At 37.7% G+C, this 27,495-nt stretch overlaps 1 protein-coding gene across 3 annotated transcripts in view; it reads right to left on the minus strand.

Annotated features, from left to right (window-relative positions):
- The window catches only part of AP3B1 (adaptor related protein complex 3 subunit beta 1), a 164,863-nt gene that overhangs the window by 102,928 nt on the left and 34,440 nt on the right, over positions 1-27,495 (minus strand). For all 3 annotated transcript variants that reach the window (XR_008447714.1, XM_054053905.1, XM_054053906.1), the window contains exons 7-11: positions 24,266-24,445; positions 6,129-6,290; positions 3,888-3,985; positions 748-802; positions 597-668 (exon numbers count right to left, since the gene is read on the minus strand). Coding sequence is in view for 2 of the 3 variants with exons in the window: in XM_054053905.1 (XP_053909880.1) it covers positions 597-668; positions 748-802; positions 3,888-3,985; positions 6,129-6,290; positions 24,266-24,445 (567 nt within the window). In the remaining variant the exon portion in view is untranslated. The remainder of the gene's footprint in view (positions 1-596; positions 669-747; positions 803-3,887; positions 3,986-6,128; positions 6,291-24,265; positions 24,446-27,495) is intronic.

Raw genomic sequence — 27,495 nt, forward strand, 5'->3', positions numbered from 1 at the left:
AAGTACTTACGTCAAAGGCTGACTTCAAAGGGAATTTGGGGCTCTAACGCTGTCCCATTTTGTTCAGGGAAACAGAGCTAAAATCTTTTTAAGCTAACAGTATGAAGACTGTGTGATTTAATTTCTTTTCATTTGAGAAGATTCTTCCTTCAATGTATAGAATCAAACTCTAGATGTTTGAACAGTTGGGTACATTAAAAATAGAAATGTTCTGTATCACTGAAAGGCACCAAAAGCTACAGAGGAAAACACAGCCCATCTGCCATGTACAGAATGGTAACACAAGAACTTGCAGGTAGTTTGACAAGCCTGAAGTACTTGTGGACTTTAAGGCCACAACTCTACACTTCTTAGTGAAGAAAAGGAACAGCACAGCACAGCCCATCTGCCATGTACAGAACGGTAACACAAGAACTTGCAGGTAGTTTGACAAGCCTGAAGTACTTGTGGACTTTAAGGCCACAACTCTACACTTCTTAGTCAAGAAAAGGAACAGCACAGAATGATGTGTGTCCTACCAGTGAAAGAAAACTTTACCTTCCTGTTGCAAACAGATTTCTTCAGCAGTATACAGACAAATTCGCTTTTAAACTCACCTTTAGTGTTTTGATCATTGTTGGATCAGTTGATCTAACATAGAAACTCTTCAGATAAGGTTCAAACATGCCCTGAAAAGCAGTAAATATTTATGTAGCTCACTTGTGTTTCATATAAAATGTGATTTAGATAATTCTAAATAGGGTATACCTTTCTCTGAATTGACATAGTGGCAATATTTTGCAGAACAATATACTGCACCTCCCTAGAATTTAAAAAGAAAACCAAGAGTTATTCTGCAAAATTACAGGCACATAAAACAAGGCAAAATGACAAAGAAAGTCCAATGCTATTTGAACATGTAGATAGTTATATATTTGACTTGTCACAAACATAGAAGGAAAAACCTTATTCCCAACTGCTACAAGTTTACCATTTGCATGGACGATGCCCAATGAAATCAGGTTCTCACTTCCAAAAACCTGGGTATGCAAAGAGATCATTGACATCAGTGCAATGGGGCAATTCTTGCAGGTTATGGGTCTTTGTTAAAATAAAAAAATCACTAAAAACATCAGCATTCTGTCATCTCAGAAGTAGCTCACTAAAACCTTACATTTAATCCACCATCTTGAAACATAAACATTTCAGGATGAGAGAGCTGAGGACAAAACCACATGTGCTTTATCTCTAGTGTTGAAATGACTGCATTATTTACAAGAACAGCTAATCCTTGCACAACTACTAAGAACTGCTATGACTTTTTTGCTCTTAAAAAAGTTTCCTAGTAATTCTCAAAAAGGGCCAGGGTCTCCTGTGACTTAAAGAGTATACACTGCCAGGCATACACATCTTTCAAAAACCAGCACTTTAACAAGCTAAACTTTGACAAGACACAGACAGAATTATGCAATAGTCTAAACTATTACATAGTCTATGCATTAAACATGTTTGGAGGGTATTCTCATCATTAATGTATTAGTTTAAAAGCCTCAGCAGAAGTGAGTAAAAGCAATCCAGGTACCAGCCTAAAGCTTTTAAATAACAGTTTCTTCCACCAATTGCTTAAAAACTAAGTAATAATTCACATGCAATTTTTCTGAACCATGAGTGCTCAAATTCTTTCATGATGCAAATGACATCCTAATAGAGAAATCATGACAACCATTATATCCTCTTATTCAGAACAGTCTAATAGCCCTGTGGTAATTACAGCTGTTGCCAGCAAAAAAAAATAATAATAGAGAAGTACTTCGTATCTTTTAAACCTATTTTTGTGTAATTCTTACATTGGTACATGGAAATGGTCAGCTGCACAAGATGAACTTGCACAGGAAATTGCTATGAAACGCACTTTCAGACACTCTCACCCTAACTAGATAATAGTGTATTTGACATTAATTTAAGGGCCACAGTACACAACTTCAAGGGCAAACAGCAAAAGCTTATCCCAAAGTGGCTCTTATACCAAAAGCCTTTCACACAGACTAGAAACAGAGCACAAGCCATGCAATTTTAGGCACTAGATGAGGTACAGGAAAGTTGTGTCTTCTCCTTTGACGAAATTTGAGTATAAATAAGCAATAAACAACATGCAAAAATAGTCCTTTCAAACTATGAGTTTAGTTCTGTACACTGCCTGTATATATCCCAAACTGCTTTAACCATTTTATCTGTCTTTGTACAAAGAGAATGGGAAGCACACTGTACTATAAAACTATGCACAAAAATAACAGTGATCCATTTTTATCTGAAACAAAAGCATTAATACTCTACTAAGCCCAAATTTACTTCTTGTGCTGGTTTGGCTAGGGTTAATTTTCTTCATAGCAGCTGACATGGGGCTAACTTTGGGATTTGTGCTGGGAACAGCGTTGATAATACAGCCATGTCATAGTTACTGCTGAGCAGTGCTTACACAGCATCAAGCCAAAGAAGTTGGGAGAGGACACAGCTGGGAAAACTGACCCCAACTGGCCACAGGGATATTCCACACCATGTGGCATCATGCTCAGCATATAAACCTGGGGAAAGAAAGGGGGGGCATTCAGAGATTTGGCGTTTGTCTTCCCAAGTAACCATAAGACATGATGGAGTCCTGCCTTCCTGGAGACGGCTGAATATCTGTCCATAGATGAGAAATTCTGAATGAATTCCTTGGCTTTTTTACTTTGCTTGTGTTTACTTTTGCATCATCTAGTAAACTGTCTTTATCACAGCCCACGAGCCATCTCACTTTTACCTTCCCAATTCTCTCCATACTGCCAGCAGCAACTGAGAGAGCAGCTGTGTGGAGCTCTGGTTGGGGTTAAATCACAATACTTAATTATTAACATTTAAATTATAGAGACAGAATATGGTGAGCTGAAGAATGTTACAGAGAAAGAGCTCCATGGGTGATTTGGCTTACAGAAGTTAAAGTTCTTCTAAGACAATCAATCTCATCAGACACAACAAAAGTTTGCTGGTTTTTTTAAAGCTTTTTGTCTGTTTAATGCAACCAACTTCAAAAAGTAAATAATTTTCACAGCGAAGTACTATCCAAAAATACCATGTTTAGTTAGCAAGGTATTCTGAAAATATATTAACATTGTGCCTTCTATCACTCCTGCACAGCTTTTTGTACAGATACACAGAAGTTCAAAAAAAATCTGAGGAGGGGAGGTGGAAATGCTTTTATGCAACAAATATTGACTATCAAACACAAAGTAAAGAAGAGTCTTATCAATCTTACAAAACACATGGCCAGTGAGACCCTTCACAGGCAAGCAGACAACGTGACAATTGAGACAACAAAGAGACAACAAAGTCAAAACAAGATGTCTTCAATGAAACATAAACCTGTTCTTCAACAACAGTCCAAGGATTAAGGAAACAGAGGACTTAGCTGCATCAAGTGGTATTTTAATAAACGTGTTTCTTGTTTCTCTGTCAGTAAGAAGTCTTCAATATAAAGTGTAGGAAAAAGAGAATACATATATGAAATCTTCAGTGCTTAGCAAGACAGTAAGGAACTCCAATAGAATCAAATTTCAAATAACTTCCAATAATTGAAAAAAAATCAAGAACTAAGCAAAGTAGTTAGTACTGCCTCTGTTTGTATACTAACTAGGCAGCCACAATTCTTCTCAGAATGAAAGTCATAATTAATAATGAATCAGTTACAATACTGAATGATCACTCGATGTGATACTAAAAATGATGGAATTACTTTTCATGATCCTCATTTGTTGAGTAAAAATATTATAGGACAATTTTGAAAAGAAACTTTTAATAGTGCAATATTTATATTCTTATAACTATGGCTAAACTTTCACAAAAAAGCACACATAGCAGACTATGGAACTGACCTGTTACTACGGAGTAAACGCACCAATGACTTGGAAACAATACCAGCTTCAGCTTTTGGTGCCAAATGCCAGTAAAGCTGTGCAACTGCCATTACTACCTGAAACAAAAATTTCAGAACAGCACGTTAACTTCAAATAGTCATACAGATCTATCATATTTGCTTCAGACCTGTAGAACTACCAACTCGCTCTTCTTCAGAAATAAAGCACATACCCATGTTCTTCAAAATCAACAAAGCAGACTGGGGGAAAAACATCAGAATGAAGGCTTTTTTTTTTTCTTCCCTAAAATTAAGTACCTCTCATTTCCCCCAGTATTTGTTGTATACTATAATACACAGAAAGACAGAAGAAAAGGGACAAAATAAAAAAAATAATTAGGAAATTCAAACTGTGAACATACTGATCTCATCCTTAATAATTCAGTATTGTTAACATCTGCCATACAAATTAATGAAGAAATAATGTTTAAAGGAACTTCAAATTTTGTGCTTCTATTTTTAATGAATACAAGTTCAATATTACTGAATATTTAGTTTCCACTTAGAATTTTTCATTCTATTATTCTACTATGCAATTTATAAAATGGCATCTGCCTTTACCAGCAACCTGTAAAGTTTCAAATCCTACATCCTGGATCGCAAATAACATAATTGAGACATAAGCAACTTCAAATCTATACTTTTTTTCCTTTTCAAACTTTCTCATAAGTAAAAAGACAAATTATTAACTTTATGCTAATGAGTAAGCCATATCACAACCCTCCCTACAATACTGTCATGGTCAACTTTCTGTTCAAGAAGAAACAAACCATAGAAAGGAGACTCCTTGAAGCCATCACTATGACATCTGACTTGGTTTCTTACATCTTAGTACCAGTGAAACAAAAATTACTGCTAAACAATAAAGAGTGATTAAAAACATCTAAAAGACAAAGTAGCTGGAAGACTTTTAGCAAGGTACTACAGGAAACTTTTTATTACTGACAAAAATCTATGGTGAAAGGGAATGCAGTTAATTTAATCGCTGCTAAATTCTATGAATGGTACAAAGGTACAAAAATTGGTGTAATAGCAATTCAAAGAAGTATGATTTCACTTGCCTAACTGTACCGAAACATCTAAGTTAACTTTAATATCAGAAAGTTAAAAACATAAAAGAATCAATACCATATTAAACAAATACAAGGAAACAATTTATGGAATGTATAAGATAAGCAACTGAACCTGTTCTAAGTGCAGAAGGATGGCAAACCTATCTAACATACTTGCGCAAGAAGAGAAAATGTCATATAGACATTGAACACTAATTTTAGCAAAAGGCTATGCTCTAACAGACTTCTTATTGCAAACCTGTGTTCAATTTGTTTTCAAATTCTGCTGTTAAGACTATAAGTGGTTTTGAAAAGAGTTAGACATTAGTTTGAATATAGAAATAGATTCCAGGGGAGAAAGAAAAACCTCATCTGTCTGGCTTATCAAGAACAGTTTGGGAGGTGACTTAATCACTCAGTAACACTTTTCACAATGATATGTATATTCATTATCACTGGAAGTCTTTTCCTGAAGACATGTAGTCTTTATTAACAGGACAAACTGAGGTTACAAATACAAGTTCTGTGATCTGAGTAACGTCACAAACATTCACCATCAGCATGGCTTTTTCCAGTTCTAAAAATTTACCTACATCTTAGAATCTCAAGGAAATATTGCATAGCATACTGTACTTGAGGTAATATCTATTCTGGAATCCTGCCAAGGCACCAACATTAAGAATCTGGCTTAGACTGACAAAGAATTTAGGTATATAATTGTCTACTTCTAAAATGTGAGACTCAAAACAACGCATAACTTAATGAGTTAATAACACATACCATTTTATTTGTGAATTTGTACCACCAAAACTGGCAGTTTGTGCCATCCTAGTTGAAGAGAACTTGAACTTTAAAAGCTAGCTATCGTATAGTCATCATATTCCTTAGAATTTAGATTCAAATGTTGTATTTGCTCTAATACTTTGTTTGTCCTTAATATCTGGAGCATATATCACATTCAGTTCAGGTGTTCTACCTAAAAGCTAAGTTAATTTCAAAAAGAAAGACCACTGAACTCCTGTAAGTTGCCAGGGAGTATTATCACCACTTTTAAAGAGGTGCAGCTTTTACTTTTCAATCTTTTAGGTTTTCTGGAAGCATATATATTTATTAGTTTAACATTTTACTAAAAAAGGAGTTTGTCATACAGCAGCATTTCGGCTTTGAAGCAAGGGCTTTGTATTTCGTAACAGCAGCCTGTGATCTGGGTCCATAGCATAGGTGTTTTTCACTTTCCGATCCTTTTCTTTCTGTTCTTCATCAGATTCATAGAAATTATTTTCATCATATTCTTTTACCAGCTCATCATCCTACCAAAAGAAAAAAAGACAGAAACATATACAAAATACTTGAATCAACTGGCTTTATTCATTAAGCAACTAACATACAAGACTACAATTCTATGCAAGACTTACACATTTTTTAAAACAGCTATCAGCTCTTCTCAGTTTGCTTTAAGCAGTAAATCTGCCAACATAAAACACGCCTTAAAATATATGCAGGATTTCCTCAGAAAGACAATGAACTGCTAAACGAATAATTAATATTCTGTACACTAGATCAGGTATGAATATTGGCCATTTTTGGACTTACAGGCTGTAATCTGAAACTGACATTTCTGAAAAGTCAAAAAGCTCCACCTGTCATTCTTTCAAGTCTCTGTCCAACTACATGAAGGAATATCCGATGCTACTTGATGGTTTTAAGAGGATTATTTAAGACATACATCCAATTACTGATTTTTTTGAAAGACATAATTACTCTTGAGACAAATGTATCTTTAATTCTAGCTGTCAGTAGCAAAACAAACAAAAGTGAATGGAAGAATAGCTAAAAAGGAAAACAAAGATCTATTTAAGTCTCAGACCTCAGCCTTTCCCCCATCATTCATCACTATGTTTCCCCCCCACATCCAATGAAGTATGAAAATTCTCCTTAGTCCTCCTTCTGTTGTTGATATATTTACAGAAACATCTTTTGCCTTTTAATGCAGTAGCCAAATTAAGTTCTAATTGAGCTTTAGCTCCTCTAATTTCCTCCTTGCATAACCTCTCCACATCCTTGTAGACCTCCTCCCTGAGTTCCAGCCAAAGTCCTCTGTTCAGCCAGGCCACTGTTCTTCCTCATCAGTTCACCTTTCAGCAGATGGGGATAGCCTGCTCCAGAGCCCTTAAGACACCCTTCCTGAAGACTCTACAGCCTTCCTGGACAACTCTGCCCTTCAGGACTGTGTCCCAACGGACCCTGTCAACCAGCGTCCTAAATAAGCCAAAGTCTGCCCTCCAGAAAGGGCAGACCTCGAGTTCAAGGTGGCAGTTCTGATTCAGAGAATCAAAGACTCCATCATTTTATGCTCACTGTGCCCAAGATGGCCTCTGACCATCATATCACTGACAAGTCCTCCTCTGTAAACAACAGGTCAGTGGGACACCTTCCCTAATTGAAAGAACAAAGTATGGAAGTGTGGGATAGAACAGAGAAAGCAGCACTGCTAACACCGATATTTTTACCATCAGCACAGAACTGAAAATAAAAGTCTTGTCTTTGGGAGATGAAAGTCTTCCTGGTTTAACTACTAATGTTGAATCAACAACTGCTGGCCTCCAAAGATATCAGTGGCACTGAAATTTTACTTTCACAGATTTCTAATTTGTTGCTCTCAGAAAACCAAAGGCTATGTAACATGTTTCCTGGAATCTATATGGATATGAATGTTTAACCAGTATTTCCCGGAATCTATATGAATATGCAACCAGTATTTCCTAGAATCTATATGAATACGCATGTTTAACCAGTATAAAATCATGTAACCAACCTCAATAGTTGGACATATTGGGTGGAATTATCCCCTGTGTACCTGGACGCTGCTTAGTAAGAATATCTGCTTAATAATCAAATTGGCATTGATTATTGAGTTTGGCTTTTTCACGCATCAGTTTCTTTTTTAAAAGCATGTTTCATATTGACTGGGATGATTAAAATGATCTGGCTCACGTTGTGGTCACGGGATCACTGAAACTGCTGAATTTTCAAAAGCAGTAGGTGGTAAAGGGAGAACAGAGGCTTTCCCTTTCAGTGTCAGTCTTTAGTCAAACTGCATTAAGTACACTTAACAATTTGTGGTAGCACATGATTTAATTGTGCAGTTAACAGCTTTTCTAAATTGTGAAATCACTAAAAGAGTTCAGAATCCTTAGAGAATGAAATCATTAAAACCAGTATCCACTAGCATTCCAAGCTAGGAATTGCAAACAATCTGTGCATTCCCCATCTTCTGTGATTTATTCAGTCCAGCAGAAAAGTGAGTATTTTGGTGTGAAAGAACTAATGTGTAATTCTTTTTTATGTTATTCCAGACACACAGTTTAGGGACATCTTCATAAAGTATTAACAGCTTAAGTGAAGAAACTGCCAGATAACAAGTTCCATTAGCCTGTTTTTAAAGTCACTGAGTAAATGAGCTAATATTTAACTGAGATTTTGCTTGAAATTGCATTTAATATGGCACTAAAGTTGAGAGTGTGCCTTCCATTTATAGTAAAGCACACTATAATACTACAACTATGTCGAAACAGAGCTTCACTACTCCACACTCATAGTTAAACTTCACTGAAATCCAAAGCATGAACACATACTACTTGCCCATTCTACCAGCTGAAATAAAGAATTTCATGCTCAATAGTTAATTTAACTATTAAAACAGGTATTGTCTTATTCACCACTGGAGAAGACTTGGAATTTGTCCTCAGAGTGCTTCTTCCCAACACTGATTTCAGAGAACTTTATATACACAGAGGTGTCTTCATATTAATAGTTTTTCCATGAAATGACAAGTACACCTTATTCCTGGAATCCCATTACATATCCAGTGGTGTAAAATTAATCTCACCCAGAGATGCTATAGCTTGGCCATATCTGAGCAGTTAGCCTCAAGACAAGAAGATAAGTCACTACTGTTATCTTAGTAGTTGATCTGGTTTTAACACATTGCAGTTGATATTCCATCTCTCCATTCACAAATCACCATTTCAGAAGGCACAAAGCTAAATATACCACAGACATCTTCAGGTATTAACCGGATGAGAGCAAGAAATAACTTTGGTCTTATTAAGCCAAACGGAGTTGAACAGTCAAAGAATAAAGGGATCAGATCACCCACTCCATACACAATGGCTTCCTTGCAAATAATAACTAGCCCAAGTATATTCACTCTTTCTTAGGTAAGCTGCCATTTGTTGTATAATAAACACTTGTGCTACTGTGAATGGACTAGCAGGACCTATTAATGATGTGACTATATGCTCTGATGGTCATGTGAAAGCAGGGGAGTATTTCAAGCGCCATTTTGTACTCCCTGAAGCATGAAAAACATCTGCATGAGTCTGGCAGATCCTGAAGGTATGGAGCCTACAGGAGATCCATAACAACTGAAGACAGGGCATCTTGTGGCATTTGTGCACCCTTAGCAAGTCTGCAGACGACACTAAGCTGGGAGGAAGTAGGAAGCTAGAGGGTAGGGAGCCTCTGCAAAGGGATCTGAACAGGCTGGATTGATGGGCCGAGACCAATGGCATAAGGTTTAACAAGGCCAAATGCCCTGTCCTGCACTTGGGGCACAACTACCCTGTGGAGGAGAAAGACCTGGGGTGTTGGTTGACAGCCAACTGAACATGAGCCAGGCATGTGCCCAGGTGGCCAAGAAGGCCAACGGCATCTTGGCTTGTATCAGAAACGGTGTGACCAGCAGGTCCAGGCAGGTTATTCTGCCCCTGTACTCAGCACTGGTAAGGCTGTGCCTCGAATTCTGCGTTCGGTTCTGGGCCCCTTGCTACGAGAAGGAAGTTGAGGCTCTGGAGGGTGTCCAGAGAAGAGCAACGAAGCTGGTGAAGGGGCTGGAGAACAAGTCTTACGAGGAGTGGCTGAGAGAGCTGGGGTTGTTTAGCCTGGAGAAGAGGAGGCTGAGGGGAGACATTATTGCTCTCTACAACTACCTGAAAGGAGGTTGTAGAGAGGAGGCTGCTGGCCTCTTTTCCCAAGTGACAGGACAAGGGCGAATGGCCTCAAGCTGCGCTGGAGGAGGTTCAGACTGCACATCAGGAAAAAATTTTCCACGGAAAGGGTCATTGGCAGAGGGCAGAAGCTGCCCAGGGAGGTGTTTGAGTCACCATCCCTGGAGGTATTTAAAAGACGGGAAGAGGAGGTGCTCAGGGACATGGTTTAGTGGCAGACAGAAATGGTTGGAGTTGATGATCTAAGAGATCTTTTCCAAGCTGGTGATTCTATGATTCTACGATTTAGAACAGCACTAGTCCCTCACATAAATTAATTGTATCCTAGTTTCTTTAAACATTCAAAGCTGCAGACACTTCCCCTTCTGTAGGACAAAATGAATAAAACAAATAAGCAAACTCTTTTCCTATTTAAAATTAGCTGTTGCACCTTTTATTGTCAGATTGAAGAAAAACCAAGTTCCCAGTACCTAATAAATTCCTGCTGATGCTCTTGTGTGCAGGTATAGGAAAGAAATGGGCTGAGGATTACAAGATAGGTGAGAAACAAATCGGATCACAGTACCAGGATGCATGTTACAGTAAAGTTACAAACTGTTGCTATTCCTGAATGGAGAGAAAGCAGGAAGTGACTTCACTGTCACCAGATCCAAGCAGTTATGTTCTCTGTGGTCTCAAACGCATACATTTCCAGCTTTCAAGAACAAATTTACCTAAATATGAATGAGAATTTTAGAAACTTAATTTGTTCCTTCTACCACAAAGAGAATATAAAGATTCTGGTAATGAACCAGTGGTCTGGAATATGACCTGTATTCTACCAGGAAAGAATTAGTGAGAAGGTTTCCTAAGAAACATGCAATCATAGAATCAGAAGGCTTACGTCCATACTCCTGCTAAATTAAATCAAAACAGACTGAACAGCTTCAGTCCAAAAGCCACTAAGTACAGGGTGTAATGATTAGGTAGGGAGATATATAAATATTAATACATAACCTATATTATTTATATAAAATGTTCATTCAAAATTATCACACTACCAAACATTGCATTCTATCAGCCCGTCAGGGAACAGATCTATTGCTCCTACGTAAATCAAAAAGTACGTATCTATTTTCAGTTAAGTGAACCACAGTGTAATGAAGTGCCAATACAGAACGCAAGATCATCATAATATTACTCTGATATGTTTGAATATTACCTCAATACAACAAGTCAATTCATTACCATTGGAACAGAGAGGACAGAAAGAAAACCTGAGGTTTTGGTTAGATTTGTAGAACTATGCACATCTGAAGACACTGAAACAGACTTCGACTCCTGCAGTGCCCTCCTCTGAGAATCATTTTTCAGATGCATGTTAAAATTCTATTCAAATGACTCTGCTGGAATTATACTGAGAATGTAATATATTAATACAGTTTTATAAAAGTTATTGTATCATTCCAACAAATTACAATGGAAACTGGTACTTTAGTTTTAAGTTTTAGATAAAAGCTATCATGTTCTGGTCAAATGAGATTTCATGGTTCCTTGCACACAATTATATTCACAGGCTCTTAAAAGTTTATTTATCTAAAGAGATAAATATGCTTTCAGCTAATAGAAGTGGGTATCAAGCTAATTGAAGTGGGTATTAATGGAATACGTAGATGTGACAAACTAAAGAAATGTTTGGCTACACTGTGAATTGTATTTTCTGATTCTTACCAATATTCTATAACCTTCATGTTTGGCTAACAGTCACATGGTGTTGAAAACCAATCTATTTTTCAAATGAAAACAACTGCCAGGAAACGATACAAACCTGAAGAAGGTGAGTGTCAGTGAAATTTCATACCCGAATTCCAATAATTCAATGGCCACTAAAGTCTCAACTAGCTATTAAAATAAATATTCAAGACACAAGGAAAAGGCACGTTGATAATCCATGATCTAAAAATGCAGCAGAAGAATGGGATAAGGAGTTTTCAAAGAAGAAAACTCCTCTTTTCTTTTCTGCTTCCACTGCATTCATACCAGTAGACGCTCCTCCCTGCTTTCAGGGTACTGATCAAAAATAGGGCATTTTTCACACAAGAAGTACGGCAGTTAGGAATAGCTGTTTTCCCACAACCGTCATCTCACTAGAATAGAGGAGTTCTGAGGTGGTTTTGAGCTCAAAAAGGCTTTGGATTTTCTTTTATTGCCACATTGTTTCAAAGAGGTTGAACAGTCGAGGGAAGGGAGAACAACTAGAGGTATATTTTTCTTAAGGGCTCAAGACTGCAGCAATGGTCTCATGGCCTAAAGATCAGTTGCACAGGTCCATGACTTAAATAATTTGGAGTTTAGCATTATCCAAATGTAGGTAATCTCATGACAATTATGAATTACCAGTGAGAAAGAATTGCATCAGCATGTGACAACAGTCCAAAGCTTCAAGATTCAAAGATTCAAATTAGATTACATTATCAATAGGATCTATTCTTTCGCTTTACAACACTAGTTTTAGTTTCTGTTCATTTCCAACAAAAAGAAAGCTATTGCACAAAATCCAGTATCTTCTTGGTACTCTTAGCAGTTTACTGACTATGATGCTGTAACACCCCTGTAAACAGCTATCCTAAGGCAACTTTGAGACCTTACTGTGTAAAAGGATCCACCTTCCCAGTCAGCTTACCTTGTAGTATCAATAACCTCTGAAGCTGCATGTTTCAAACTCACACCATCATTTTCACATTTCTTTAGAAAAGCTAGATTTTAATGTGGCTAAGGAACAAACAATAAAATTCTAATGGTTTGGGAAGATTTTATACACAATTAAAAAAACGCCTTCTATATTAAAAAGCTTCCAATAAGAAACCAACTAAAGCTTAAGAATCAGACTGTAGCAAGTAAAATTTAACATTAAGGCATTTTCAGTCACAATACTGTTCTCAGAAAGTTTCTGTAGTTTACTATATTTTCTTTGCACTGGTATCAGACAACAGTGGGGAATTCATTTGTGGGAGTTGTGCTCTGGTGGAGGAGTTCCTCTGATGGGTGACAGAGCTCAGGGAAGAGGTGAGCAGGCTGAGGAGAGTAGGCTGAGGACAATCAGAGAATGTGAGAGAGATATCAACCACTGGAATAACATCCTATGCTCCGTGTCTCAGACCCAACAGGCAGGCTTGCTTTGTATGACAGAGGACACCCCATCCTCTCTCCATTCAGCCAAGGAGAAAATTTGGGAGATGGAGGGGAATGGCAGCAGGTATCCTGCCCAGCACAGCAGGCTGTGCCAACTTCAGCATCCCAGGTTCCCTCACACAACAGATATGAAGCTCTCCAAGTGGAACCAAACCTCAATGAGGATGGTGTGTCCCACAGCCTAGAAATACTCCCTACGTTAAGATGCACTGAGCCTTCCACTAAAATGGCATCTGTTAAGAGGCAGGTTATTGTCACAGGGGAATCCCTTCTGAAGGGAACAGAAGGATCAATTTGCAGACCAGACGCAGGGAAGTTTGCTACCTTCCTAGGGGCTCAGAGAAGTAGAGAGAAAACTACCAACTCTGGTCAGGCCCACAGATTATTACCCACTGTTAATTTTCCAATTAGGTAGTAACAAAATTACAATAAGAAATTTGAGAGTAATGAATAGGGATTTCACGGCCTTGGGAAGTATGGTGAAGGGTTCAGGGGCACAAGTTTTCTTCTCCTCTGTCACTCCAACTACTGGGAATGAAGACGGAATGAACAGAAAGTGCCAGGAAATAAATAACTGGCTCTGAACTTGGGGTAAGGAGAAAACTTTGGGTTCTTTGATCATGGGTTGACGGGCAAATCATCAGGCTAGCCATCTAAGGACAGGGTATACCTGTCCCTTAGAGGCAAAAGGATACTCACCAAGAAGCTAGCAGGGCTCATTAATAGAGCTTTAAACTAGATGCGAAGGGGAAGAGAGACATTACCAGGTTTGATTGAAAAAACCCTGGGAATGGCACTCCATTTTCTGAGCGATGGTGTGCTGGCAAGGACCCTTGGTCTGCCACATCACAAGAAGTGAGGAATAACACTTCAGATGGCACCACAGGAGGGTTAGATAATTCAGTGACTAGTCACTTAGGAATTAAGAGTGTTCCCCTTAGGAGCACAGTAGGATCAACAGCCCAACAGAAGTACATCTATACCAACACACAGAGCATGAGCTAGAAGCTATTTTAAGGCAGGAGGACTGTGATATAACTTCCATCACAAAAACATGGTGGGATGACTCTTCAGACCCTTCAGGCAGGATAGGTAAGGAAGGAGAGGCAGTGGGGTAGCCCTGTATGTTAGTGAGAGTTTTGACAGCCTCAAACTCGTTGATGGTGATGATAGGGTTGAATGCCTACGGGTGAAAATGAGAGGTGCACCTACGCAGATATCATGGTGGAAGTCTGCTTGAGATATTCTGCAAGCAATTGGGAGAAGTGTCATGATCTTGTCCTTGTGGGAGACTTCAATTTACCAGATGTCTGCTGCAAGTATAACACAGCAGAGAGGGAACAGTCTAGGAGGTTTCTGGAGTGTGTGGAAGACAACTTCCTAACACAATTGATGAGCAAGCCAACTAAGGAAGGTGGACAGCTGGACCTGCTGTTTCAGAGCAGAGAAGGTCTTGTGAGAGATGTGACAAATGGAGGATGACTGAGACACAGCAATCACAAGATTATAGAATTCTCAGTTCTAGAAGCAGGGGGAAGTAGTGAGTAGAACCACCAGCATGGGCTTCGAGAGGGCAGACTTTGATCTGTTCAGAAGGCTGGTCGATAAAGTTCCATGTGAGACAGTCCTGAAAGGCAAAAAAGCCCAAGAGTGCTGGATGCTTTTCAACAAGAAATTCCTGTCTGCACAAGACCAAGCCATCCCAGTGCCAGAAAATGAGCTGGCGGAGAAGACAATCAGCCTGGCTGAGCAGAGAGTTGTGGGTGGAAATCAGGAAAAAGAGGAAAGTATATGAATTTTGGAAGAAGTGGCAGGCATCGCAGGAGGACTACAAAGATGAAGTGAGATCCTGTAGAGATAAAATCAGAAGGGCTAAAGACCAGTTAGAACTTAGATTGGCCCATTCTGTGAAAGATAATAAAAAATGCTTCTGCAACCAGGGGCATTAAGGCAGCTGGCAGTGGTGCTCGCCAAACCTTTTTCCATCATCTACCAGCAGTCCTGGCTAACTGGGGAAGTTCCATTGGACTGGAGGCTGGCAGATGTTACACCTATTTACAAGAAGGGGTGGAGGGAGAGAGGATCCAGGAAACTACAGGTCTGTTAATCTGACATCAGTGCCAGGGTAGGTCATGGTGCAGGTCATCTTGGGTGCCATCTCACAGCACATACAGGTAAATTGGGTGATCAGGCCCACTCAGCATGGGTTTACGAAAGGCAGGTCCTGCCAAACTAACCTCATCGCCCTCTATGAGAAGGTGACCTGCTTCATGGATGAGGGAAAGGCTGTGGATGGAATGTACCAGAACTTCATTAAAGCCTTTGACACCATTTCTCACAGTATTCTGCTTGAGAAACTGGCTGCCACTGGCCTGGACAGGCGCACCCTCTGCTGGGTAAAAAAACTGTCTGGATGTCCAGGCCCAAAAAGTGGTGGTAAATGCAGTTAATTCCAGTTGGTGGCCAGTCATGAGTGGTGTTCCTCATGCTCAGTGCTGGATCCAGCCCTGTTCAATATCTTTATCAGTGACCTGGATGAGGGGACTGATTGTCTCTTTAGCAAGCTTGCAGATGACACTAAGCTGGGAGGAAGTGTGGATCTGCTGGAGGGTAGGGAGGCTCTGCAAAGGGATCTGAACAGGCTGGATCGATGGGCTGAGACCAATGGCATGAGGTTTAACAAGGCCAAATGCCGGGTCCTGCACTTGGTGCACAGAACCCCTCGCAGCGCTACAGGCTTCCGGAAAACTGGTTGGAAAGCTGCCTGGAGGAGAAAGACCTGGGGTATTGGTTGACAGCCAACTGAACATGAGCCAGCAGTGTGCCCTGGTGGCCAAGAAGGCCAATGGCATCTTGGCTTGTATCAGAAACAGCGTGGCCAGCAGGACCAGGGAAGTGATTGTGCCCCTGTACTCAGCACTGGTGAAGCTGCACCTCAAATCCTCTGTTCAGTTCTGGGCCCCTCACTATAAGAAAGACATCGAGTTCCTGGAGGATGTCAGAGAAGACCAACAAAACAGGTGAAGGGGCTGCAGAACAAGTCTTACGAGGAGTGGCTGAAGGAAATGGGTTTGTTTAGCTTAGAGAAGAGAAGGCTGAGGGGAAACCTTATTGCTCCCTACAACTGCCTGGGAGGAGGCTGTAGAGAGTTGGGTGTTAGTGTCCTCTTCCAAGTGACAGGTGATACGACAAGAAGGAATGGCCTTTAAGCTGCATCAGGCGAAGTTTAGATTACACATTAGGAAAAATTTCTTCAAAGAAAGGGTTATCAGGTACTGTAACAGGCTTCCCAGGGAGGTGTTTTTGCCACCATCCCTGGAGGGGTTTAAAAGGTGGGTATATTAACTACTCAGGGATATAATTCAGTAGTGGACAGGTACAGTTGGACTTGATGATCTCAAAGGTCTTTTCCAACCTAACGATTCTATGATTTTTCTCTCATAGACATATTCTATGATTATATCCCTGCATCTTCTCATTTATACAATACCCTCTGTAATCCCAACACAGATGTACGTTTGCTTCATTCTTTAAAAAAAAGACCAATATTCCCATACAGTATGAGGACACAAACTCATTCGTTGGTGTCAAGAAACGTTTTCGTTTGTTACAAGACTCTTCAAAAATCTTTGATCCAGTCTTACTGTCCTTTTTATTTTTTTAAGAACTCATTTAACTAATAACATAATTTTGAATACAAACTCAAAAGATGCAATGAATTAAAAGATTCAGTGAAAAAAAACCCCAAAAATCCCAACACGTTCTTCCGAAAGCCTACACTCAGGAAAGTTTCATACTACAGCTTTGAGACAAGACTCGCACAGGTAGAAGTATTGGTTTGAGGACCGCTGAACATTAAATTTTTCCCAATATATCACAATTACAGGAACATCTGTGCTAAGTAACTTCATACCAAACTACTGTGAAAACTCAACAAGTATTCAAAAGCTCACTCTCATTTCTGTATAAGGCAACAGCTAAGTCTGGGACTGCTGTCTGAAAACAGGAGCTAAGAGTATGCTGCAGTAATTAATGTCTTTCCGCAGCAACACCAATTCCCAATTATCGTTGTAACCAAGTCTCATGATACTTGCAGCTAGAATTAAAATAATCAATTATGATTTTTAGATCACTTTTATTTATTCGAAACAGTTCTACTCTTCTCAAAATGGAAGTGAGGCATAAAATAGCTTTCTCTTGCCAAAAAAACCACTCTTATTTCAATAGTGTGTGAAAATGTATGTTAATAAGAGTGCAAAGACCGACAGATTTGCAAAGCAAATCAGAGAAAAAGCATTTAGAGCATAAGAGGGAAACAGAAAATACAAAGAATTTACAAAAGGGATAAAATAAATATCACAAAAATAAAATGGAGCCAGACCAAAGATGTAGAGATACAATAAGGCAAAAAAATACCATCAACTTCTAGCTGAAAGTTCCCAATTTTCTTCCTTCAACTCCAAATATTACAGTTGAATTTGGAACATGTATTCACAAGTTTAGTTACATGTTTGAGAATGTTTTAGGCTTTTTATGATGGATAAAGCTTAATCTCAGCTTAAATTTTATCTCAGTTTAAGTATCTGCAGAGGCAGTATAAGATATCCCACCAAGACAGCAAGCACTTACAAACCTATTGCCAAGGCAAAAGTATTCTTCCATAGAGCTGCACAACAACTGATCAAAGAAGAAAACCAGGTAATAGTTACTTTGGGGCTGCAACCAAGAGAAGGGTACTACATGCAGTAAAAGTTCTATCATTACTAACCACCCATCGTGAAGTATAAACATGGTATGGAGGAACAGTGATCTCTCAGATCTTCAGCCTGTACAGACTATAATGGCTCACGGTACCCTTGCTTTTCTAGAATTCCTAATACACCCTTTCATTACACCAAATCACGTGTACCTACTCCTTAAAACCATTCAACCCCATCCTCAATGGAAAAAATGTAGATGATTTTAAAAGAAAATATCAAAGAGAAGAAAGGAATCTTGTCCATTTCACACACAGACACACTACACACTCATAAATTAATTTTTATTTATGTACTTGAGACTGTTTATAGTTTCTAAAATGTTTCTCCATATTTAAACCATATTTGGACTACAGCTCTAGCTCTTTATGTTAGTCAGGAGCCTCAAATTTTCAACACACAAAATGACTCAAAATATTATAATGCTGACTGTACTTGTATTAGCCCTCTGAACGATGAAAATCTGCCCTAGTAATCTAAACATCATGTATGTACATTAAATCCCGCATTACAGGATCTTTTTCCTTTCATCCTAAGGCATAAGTAGGCAAAAGAGCTGAAAGCATCTTAAAACATCTGTTGATTTGCTTCAGTGATATTTTCACACAGAAAACTGCTGGTGTATTTATTCTGATGGTAAAAGCTATGATGGAAAAACCAGGTGTTGCTACCACTTAGGCCTAAGTTACCTCCAGTCCTCTTGCCCAGCATTATTCAGCTGTAAACTAGAACAAACTTGTGGATACACACTCGAAGAGATGGATGATCCAAGATAATTTGAAATATTTCATATCTGCTCTTCCCCATGGTCCTTTAGAGATATGCCACAACCAATGAAGAATTCTAGTGGATACTAGAAACAGAAGAATCATAGAACTGCTTGGTTGGAAAAGACCTTTGAGATCATCAAGTCCAACCATATCTGTCCACTACTAAATCATATCCCTGAACAGTTAATCTACACACCTGCTAAATAACTTCAGCAATGGTAACTCAACCACCTCCCTGGGCAGCCTGTTCCAGTGCCTGATAACCCTTTCAGTAAAGAAATTTTTTTTTTTTGTGATGTCTAATCTGAACCTCCGTCGTGCAGCCTTGGGCCACTTCCTCTCATCTTACTGCCTATCACTTGGTAGAAAAGACCGACACCCACTTCTATACAGCCTCCTTTCAGGTACTTGTAAATAGTGATAATGTCTCTGGCCCTCACAGGGTACAAAAAAATAAGAATAATTTAGAAAAATCAGTAAAATTATCATCTGGTAGAATCACACAGCACAAATATCTACAATTACACTTCAGTAAGGCCTACAATGTACTAATTCATAACATATCTTGATTAATTTTACCCTAAAAGACTGAATGCTATTCTATTAATGTCTCCTTACTCATCTCCGTATTGCAGAAATGTGTAATAAAACTTTCAAATCCTCTACTGAGAGGCTGAGAATAGAAGAAAAGAGAAGTATATTAAGGCTGTTTCACTATTAAATTAATGATTTACATAAACAATATTTCAAAAGTATTTTAGCTTTTTTCATTTTTATAAGTTTATCTAGGTAATTTATGTAGTTAACAGGAGACTATCAACCTGAATGCACCTTTCCCTTCTTCTGTTCTCATCCTCTCCACAGAGGCTTTAGAAGTTTTATTACCCTCTCCTGCAATAAACCAGCAGAACTGATTCAGAATACTCATTACACAGTTAACAAGTTCTACAAAAGTTAAGGTCAGTGTTTCCCATATGCTCTATCTGACGGTTTATTATTTACAATTGCAGTTCACTCAATGCACATCCCAACACAGGAAATTGAAAAAAATAAATATTTAGAGCAATACCTGACTCTGCTGAGCCATCTTAGGTAGCCATTAGACACCAGATTTCATCACACCTAACTGTGACCTTTATGGAACACATTAAGAATTTATAACTCTGAGACACTAAGACAACACTATAAGACCAGGAAACATTTTAAAGTGTTTAAAAATAAAGTCTAGAGATGACAGTTGAGGTCAGAAGGGACCTCAATATTTTGTCAGAGCTAGCAATCCAACAAATACTTTCAATATGTTTCTTTCTGTATTTCACTGAAAGCCAGGCTACTTTCTGTGATGGTTTCAGGTATATACATTCAAAGACTTGATATTTTTCTCTTAATGGTCCCATGCTGATTTTGGTTGGGATAGAGTTATTTTTTTCATAATAGCTAGTATGGGTCTATGCTTGGGATTTGTGCTGGAAACAAGTGTTTGATAACACAGGGATGTTTGCCGAGTCAAGGCCTTTTCTGTTTCTCATACCACCCCACCAGCAAATATACGAGGGGTGCTGAAGAAGCTGGGAGGGGACACAGCTGGGACAGCTGATCTCAGCTGACCACAGGGATTTTCCATACTATATGCCAGCACAATTCCATATGAAACTGAGGGAAGAATGAAGGAGGAGGTATTTGTGGAGTCACGGTGTTTGTCTTTCTTATAACCGTTATGCGTGGCGGGGCTCTGCTTTCCTGGAGATGTCTGCCGACAGGAAGTAGTGAATGAGGTCCTTGTTTTGCTTTGCTTGTGTGCACAGCTTTTGCTCTATTTACTAAACTATCTCTGTCTCAAACAACGAGTTTTCTCACTTTTACTCCTTCAGGTCTCCCTTCCACCCCACTGGGGTAAGTGGGTGAGCTGTGTGGTGCTTTGTTGCCAACTGGAGTAAAACCACAAGTCCTCATTCTTCTAGATAATTTTCTTCAGGCTTAATTTATACACTATCACCTCCCAGTCAGTAACATCAAATTCTGAGCACTTTAAATTAAACAACGCTTCAATAATTAATCCTAAAAGTATAAGCTTGAGACATGCTTCTCATAAGTACTTGCTTATAAATTACTTTGTCATCACTGAAGCCATAATCAATCTGAATTTACCATTTTTTCCCAATTTTAATTGATCACCAAGAAAGTTTATTTCTGTAACCTGAAACTGTCTGAAAGCTAAGCAGCCCCTAGAGTCACTTTTTTTGCAAGATTACAGCACAATTTCGCTCTCTACAATGACTGCTGAAAGTCCTGATCAAGTAAGCTGCTTTCAGCAGACACTCACCCAGATGGCACACACATATTCATACACCAGGACAGCCGAAGCAGTCACTACCTCCTGTAATGCTCATCCCCTTGCAGATACAGAGATAGCTGAACAGCTTGAAAATTAGTTCCTGATCTGCTAGACTGCAACTCAACACATTCACGGAAACCAACAGCAACTTCAAGCATCGTCATGTATAAGGCTGCAAGCTGTAATGGTTCAGCAGCTGTTTGCAAACAATGTGGCAGTCCCAACAACTCCTGCGACAAGGGCATGGCAAAGCATTTAAACTGGAACGCACTGTAGTGTTATCTGCCAAATACATGGCTTCACAAAAAACTGTTGAAATTCTTCTTCTCAGTTAGTCCCAAGTAGGTATTTTCACTCCAGAGTATGAGAGTCTTCCCCTCACTCCAGTTAAAACACATTAAAATTGAATACAGTTCACACGGAAGAAAGGTTATTCCAAAACTGCTCTTCATATATAACTACTTCAAAAAACACTCTTCAAGTATTTCCAAGATGAATAGAATAAACCAAGAGCATTCTTCCTCGCTGTGTTCATGACCACAATTAAAAAAACACCCTTCAGAGAAGCTAAAAATATGAATATAAATCTAAGTACTATTGTTTAATGGGTAATTTGATTAAAGTTTTGCCACAATTTTAAACATACTACTCAAAAAGGATTTTTCTCCATAACTGCTAAGTATTCTAAATTTTTCTTCAGGTTTTTAAATGCACAAGCAATCATGTCCGGCCATTACTTGTTGGGAATTAGCTCAACTTGAACAAAAGCAGCATATGTATCTCAAAGAGCAAGGTAAATTTTAGTGAATAAAAATGCAAATATGCATTTTAGCAGCCTTGAATTTATTAATCTGATAGGTTTAATTTCCATTTTCCTGCATCAGCTTTATTTATAAAGTGTCGTGCCCTATAAATATGCTGTTATTTTCTATAGTCAAGCACCCTCTTAACAAATCTTCTCATTAATATGTAAATTTAAAGTCAATCGGTCTTCTCCCTGACAGCGCCATGAATTCCTAGTGCACTGTATAATCGGCTTTGACTTGGCATCCACTATTTATCATCAAAGATGTCAGTTAGAAAAATTATGGAAAATGCACTGCAATTGATATGACTGCAATCTACTTTGTCAACACTTAATTGTTCCTCAAATCACACATTTACATATAAACAGCCTAAATACTGATCCATAATGATGCAAATAAACTAAATTAAAAATCTCTTCTACTGCACAAAATGCCCTGTTGTATGACGAGTTCATTTAAGAACCTATTGACAAAGGCATGCATTTCAAGTAGTCCCAGAAAAAAATTCTGCTAATTTAATTGCTGAGTAGGTAGACAAACTAGATTTTGCACTGACGCTCATGAAAGTGGAGAAAAAATGTTATTAATACTATACCACTGATGACCAATTTTAGGTTGACACAGGCAGTATTGTTACACAAACCGTTTGCATTCCTAGAGTAGAAGCCACAGCAGCAACTGTCATCCATCCAGTTTCAGTGAAAAAAGCACTTAGAATCTTAAGGAAACCTAATCCAACATGACCTCCAACCTCCCAATCAAAGACAAGAGGTCATCATCATCTTCTATTCATCCTTTGTCCAATCGCAGACTAAAACTGACTTAAACCAACAGTGAAACTTTACCTTTAGGCAAAGCAAACTATCAATTTTCATTCTTTCCAGAGGTCAGAAGAAGAATACAAGTTACATTCTTCCAATAAGCAACATGTAATAAACACTCTCCTCAATGACATTAGGAAAACAAATTTCTTAAGTGCCTCATTATCCAAAAATGCTTTTCTTATTTTAAGTAATTTTAATTCTGGAAACGTGTTCTTACAAGTAATTTGATTTTCATCTGAAATGAAACAGAGTGTTCCAGAACCAAACTGGTATTGCAGAAACACGATTCTACTTCAGACATCTTTGCTACATTTCAAGCTTTATAATCATTATAAACGCAGCTTATTTAAGAAAGGAATATAAATCAGGCTGAAATTAGTTGTTTGTCCAAATATATCTCCTTATAATTGTTTAACACAATATATTATATATATATTAACATAGAAAGGCACTTCATTTTAGTATGATTTCCAAGGAAAGGGTATTAAAAGACTGAGGTTGAAAGAACTCAATGATGGCTGGTATCATTCTGTATTCCAATGCTGAAAAAAGGCATATTTAAAAAAATTGTTAATATTCTAATTACAAACTACTGGAAATGTTAAGACATATAAGCTAAGCTGAACTACTTCAGTCTAAAGAAATATATAAAAAAAAAATACAAAAAACCACCCTAAAGGTTAAATTTTCTCTAAGGTTCTGAAATCATCTTATATTTACTGCAAGAGGGTACCTCACATTTCCCTTTATGCCACCATACAAAGTCCATCTCCAACCACTGCTGTAAAACAGTATATACATATATCAACAGATATGTACATCTTTAAACATAAATTAGTTGCAAATTAAATGGCAAAACTTAACAATAGTAATATCCCCAAGCCTGTAATAAATACAAACAACCAGAGCTGTGGAGCAGTTTTATACAGAGCTTTACAGAAGTATTCAGTCTTTTAATTTAAATAGTTATTCAGAGTTAAATCCCTATTGAAATCAATGTTAATAGCATCCACGTCTTTAGCTGTCTAGTTTGTTGTTATAAGCGATAGGATTTGTATTTTGAATATCCCTTTTTACAAATTTTAAGTAAGAGTATACTCACATACTATAAATAAAAAAAACACAGCATTTTTTAAATTGCACATATCAAAACCATATTCAAGTCTCCACACAGTCCCTCAGCACATTAACAAAGCCTAGACAAGTAACATAATGTTGACCATGCAGTGATACTGAGTATTCATACCTACAAAGAAAGTAGATTCTACCCAGTTTCCCAGAATGGCAAACCTTTCTAGCTCTGACTCACTTAAAATCTCCAAGAGCAATCAGCCATGTTATTCAAAGAAGCAAAAAAAGGACTCTCTTTGCTGCCCAGGGAATGTCTCTGGGGTAAAGAAGAATAGGTTATAGCCTGGAAGGAGAATACTCATTCTCTGAAGAAGGGTGGATGCCTTCTGTTAGTGAAGCCTTAATTAGCCAAGAAGTATGCATTTGCTTTCTATTTTTATTAAAGTCTGCATAAAAATGTATCTTAAAAGACTAAGTATACCCAGCAATGGAAATAATTTACAGTGCAAACACACAACAGGAATTTGAAGTCACAAACTTACCTTCCATGGGCTTACAAACTGTGTACGTGCATATCGAGTTAACATGTGGATTATAACAACTTGACCCCACTCTTCCACATCAACCAGCAAGTTACAGAGCTTCCGGTAGTTCTTGTGAATCAGATCTATTCTATCTGGACACACTTCCTCAAATGCCATCACAACGCTCCCAGCTACCAGCTAGAAAACAAAATATAAACCAGAAGGTCAGTGCTCCTTCTACAGTTCATCCACAAGTAAGAATCTGAATTAATACGAGCAATTCTCTTCAATTTCAAACTGCTTCTTTTCACTGAAAAGAAACAACAAACTTTACTCCTACAGAAGTATCTTATTTAAAACAGAACTGGGCTAAGTTTATTAAAACGGAGAAAACATTTTCTATTACACACATAAATCTTAGCTTCCAGCTCTGAAGACACAGTGCAATGTAAGCATATTTTTTTTCTTACAGTTATAGTTTCTGAATGAATTATCACAGAGCTTGCAATTAACTTAGAAATAACAGGAAAACACAAGAAGTATAATACAGCAATATGCTTGACAAGGTCTACCGGGATTCTCTCAACACTGACGTGACCAAACTGAACAGGAGATAAGTTAAGTTTCCCAGCACTACTGGGATCCAAAATCCTCTCTATATACAGCCAAACTGACTCTCATGTGACATTTCATATTTAGAGTTTCATGAATACACATTGCAAAAAAAGGCATAAAAATCAGCTATACAATACAGAGATACATGAAGATTCTTCATCAAAGAGCAAAAGCAGAACTTGTGTGTTGTTGAGCACTTCCCTACCAGTTTCATAAATACAGGAATGGATAATTTATGCCCTGCTATGTCCTCGTGCAATGTTTTGCCTCCCTAAGAAAGAAATCCTTATATATAAAAAGATCTTCACACTATGATTATTAAAATAGCTTTATTTTCCTGAGAAAGTTAAACAGATTCAGAAATTTTAAGACCTCAGGGCTTACTGAAACCTTCTGATAGGGAATCTTCCTTTAAAATTAAAGAAAGGAAATAGATATTGGGGTTCCTGTTAAAATTCTGGCAGCAGACTACTTTACGTGTGGGAAAACCTCAAAAGCTGACCATGCAATATAAGGATATGTCATTGTATGCCTGGAATTACCATTCTTTCTCTTCTAATTGCTTTAATTAAGATTTGTTTTGTGTCAGAGCACATGTTAAGTCAAATAACTAAAATGATGAGACTTTATACGAAGCAGCTGATATGTATGCAGTTAGCATGCATGCAGTATAGCCTTCTGGCAGCAAATTAATGTCATATTCTGTCTGAGCACTGGGGAACTGCATTTCAACCTCTAAAATTTCCCCAATGACTTAAAGTAAGCAATTAAATAGAAGTGCAGTTTATTGAAATGGTACTTTTTGAGAAATATTAAATACAATGATATTCATATGTTACATTTTTCTTCCTGTATTTGGCTGACATTTGGTTTATTAGTATGCACCCAACATTACAACCAAAAGAAAACAGCTCAGAATTTAGTCTTGCTATTATGCTAAACAAGTTTCAGGCTCTGTGGGGATTTTATGAATTACCAATAAGAATAAACGTGAAGTTGCATTTATTGTCTCCAGCCACATTCACATACTGGGACCTGTTGGTCCCAGCAAGTACACAACTCATTCCAGGGAGCAGAATTTGATTATTTGATAGAGCTAAATAAAACACACTTTACATCTAAAGCAATTTGCTATTTTTTGCTGTATGGCAAAAACAATAACTTTTTTTTAATGTTGTCCTTAATAACATGTTGCAGAAAGTTATTCTGTAATTAAAAACTGTTGGAATTGATGCTTGGGTGGGGGTTCAAAGCTCAACAGAAGACATTACCACTACCAGTCCTGAGTAGGTATTCTATTAGGCCAGCCTAATAGTTAAAAATAGCCTATTACATTCCTAGGTGAAGGAACACACAGATGCTGATGTCCGAATGTAGTTCTGGAGTGGGTACCCTTGCCTTTTACTGCTACTAGTACTGCACATGTATTTTGCTGTATTTGTCTTTCATTTGGATATGATACAGTTTGAAAGTTGACATAAAATACTACATATAAACTAGTTTATATCTTCTAAAAACAGGTACAAATCCAATGAAAAGTACTGGCTTTTTAGACGTTCAGTTACTGTGAGTAAAATACAGTAATTTAACACAAAGAAATAGGCACACTGAAATACAGGAACTCTAAATAATTACTCATTTCAATTCATATCAGTCATCTATTCAAGTTTACAACGAGAATGCCATCACTTGTGAATGTTTAAAAGGTATTAACAAAAATTTGAACCTACACTATGAAATATAAGAGGCGTACGGGATGAACAATCATTTTATTCCTATGGCAATTCCCTGGATTTACAAGTTAACACAGAAACTGCCATACATTATGACACTGTTTAACATTATGACACTATTTAACATCACGCCTTTCTCTCCATTATTGCATTTTCCAAAATTAGGCTTTTCATTTGAAGCGGTGGGGTGGGAGGTCAGAATGTAAGACCGTTTAAAAATGCGCTGGTAACAAGATTTATCTGAGAAAATTTCCTAATGCTTTTTAATACGATTGTTTTCTATTTGACACTGTTTCCCCTATAGTATGATCCTACTATATATCTAAACATCAGAGGAACAGCTAATAATCTTTGTTTATTAAATGCTCAACAATCCATAAAAATATTTAGAATTAAAACAAAATGATCCAATCAGAATATAAAGCCAAAAAATATCGATTTCCAAAAACCAGCCAGTTAATTTCCATCTCACTGTGCCAATAGTAGCTTTTTGTATAAGGAGAAAATATAAATCATTTCAACAAAAGTAGCAATGAGCTCATCAAATTCAAATGCTGCTTTCCATTTATGTATTTTTTGTATTAAAGCAATAAACATGGTTCATTTGTCTTCCACTGGTTGCCACGTTTTTCTGTGCTGTTGCTATGAACTTCAGCCATTAGCTGTGCTCCAAGGTAAACTACATGAACCATCAACAAAAGTGACACCCAATCTATGGAGTTCATATTTTCTCCAGATTATCTATGCTAGTTGACAAGCTGGTAATGAAAAAAATCACACTAAGCAAATGGTTCCTCTAATAACAATAAATTTTCTATAAAATTATGAAGGGTACAAAACGTTTCCTTGCATCTATTTTGTCATGAATTTTAATTAACGCTGTGAAAACCTGAGAGTGCT

The sequence above is a fragment of the Cuculus canorus genome, chromosome Z (assembly GCF_017976375.1).
Source record: "Cuculus canorus isolate bCucCan1 chromosome Z, bCucCan1.pri, whole genome shotgun sequence".
NCBI lineage: Eukaryota > Metazoa > Chordata > Aves > Cuculiformes > Cuculidae > Cuculus > Cuculus canorus.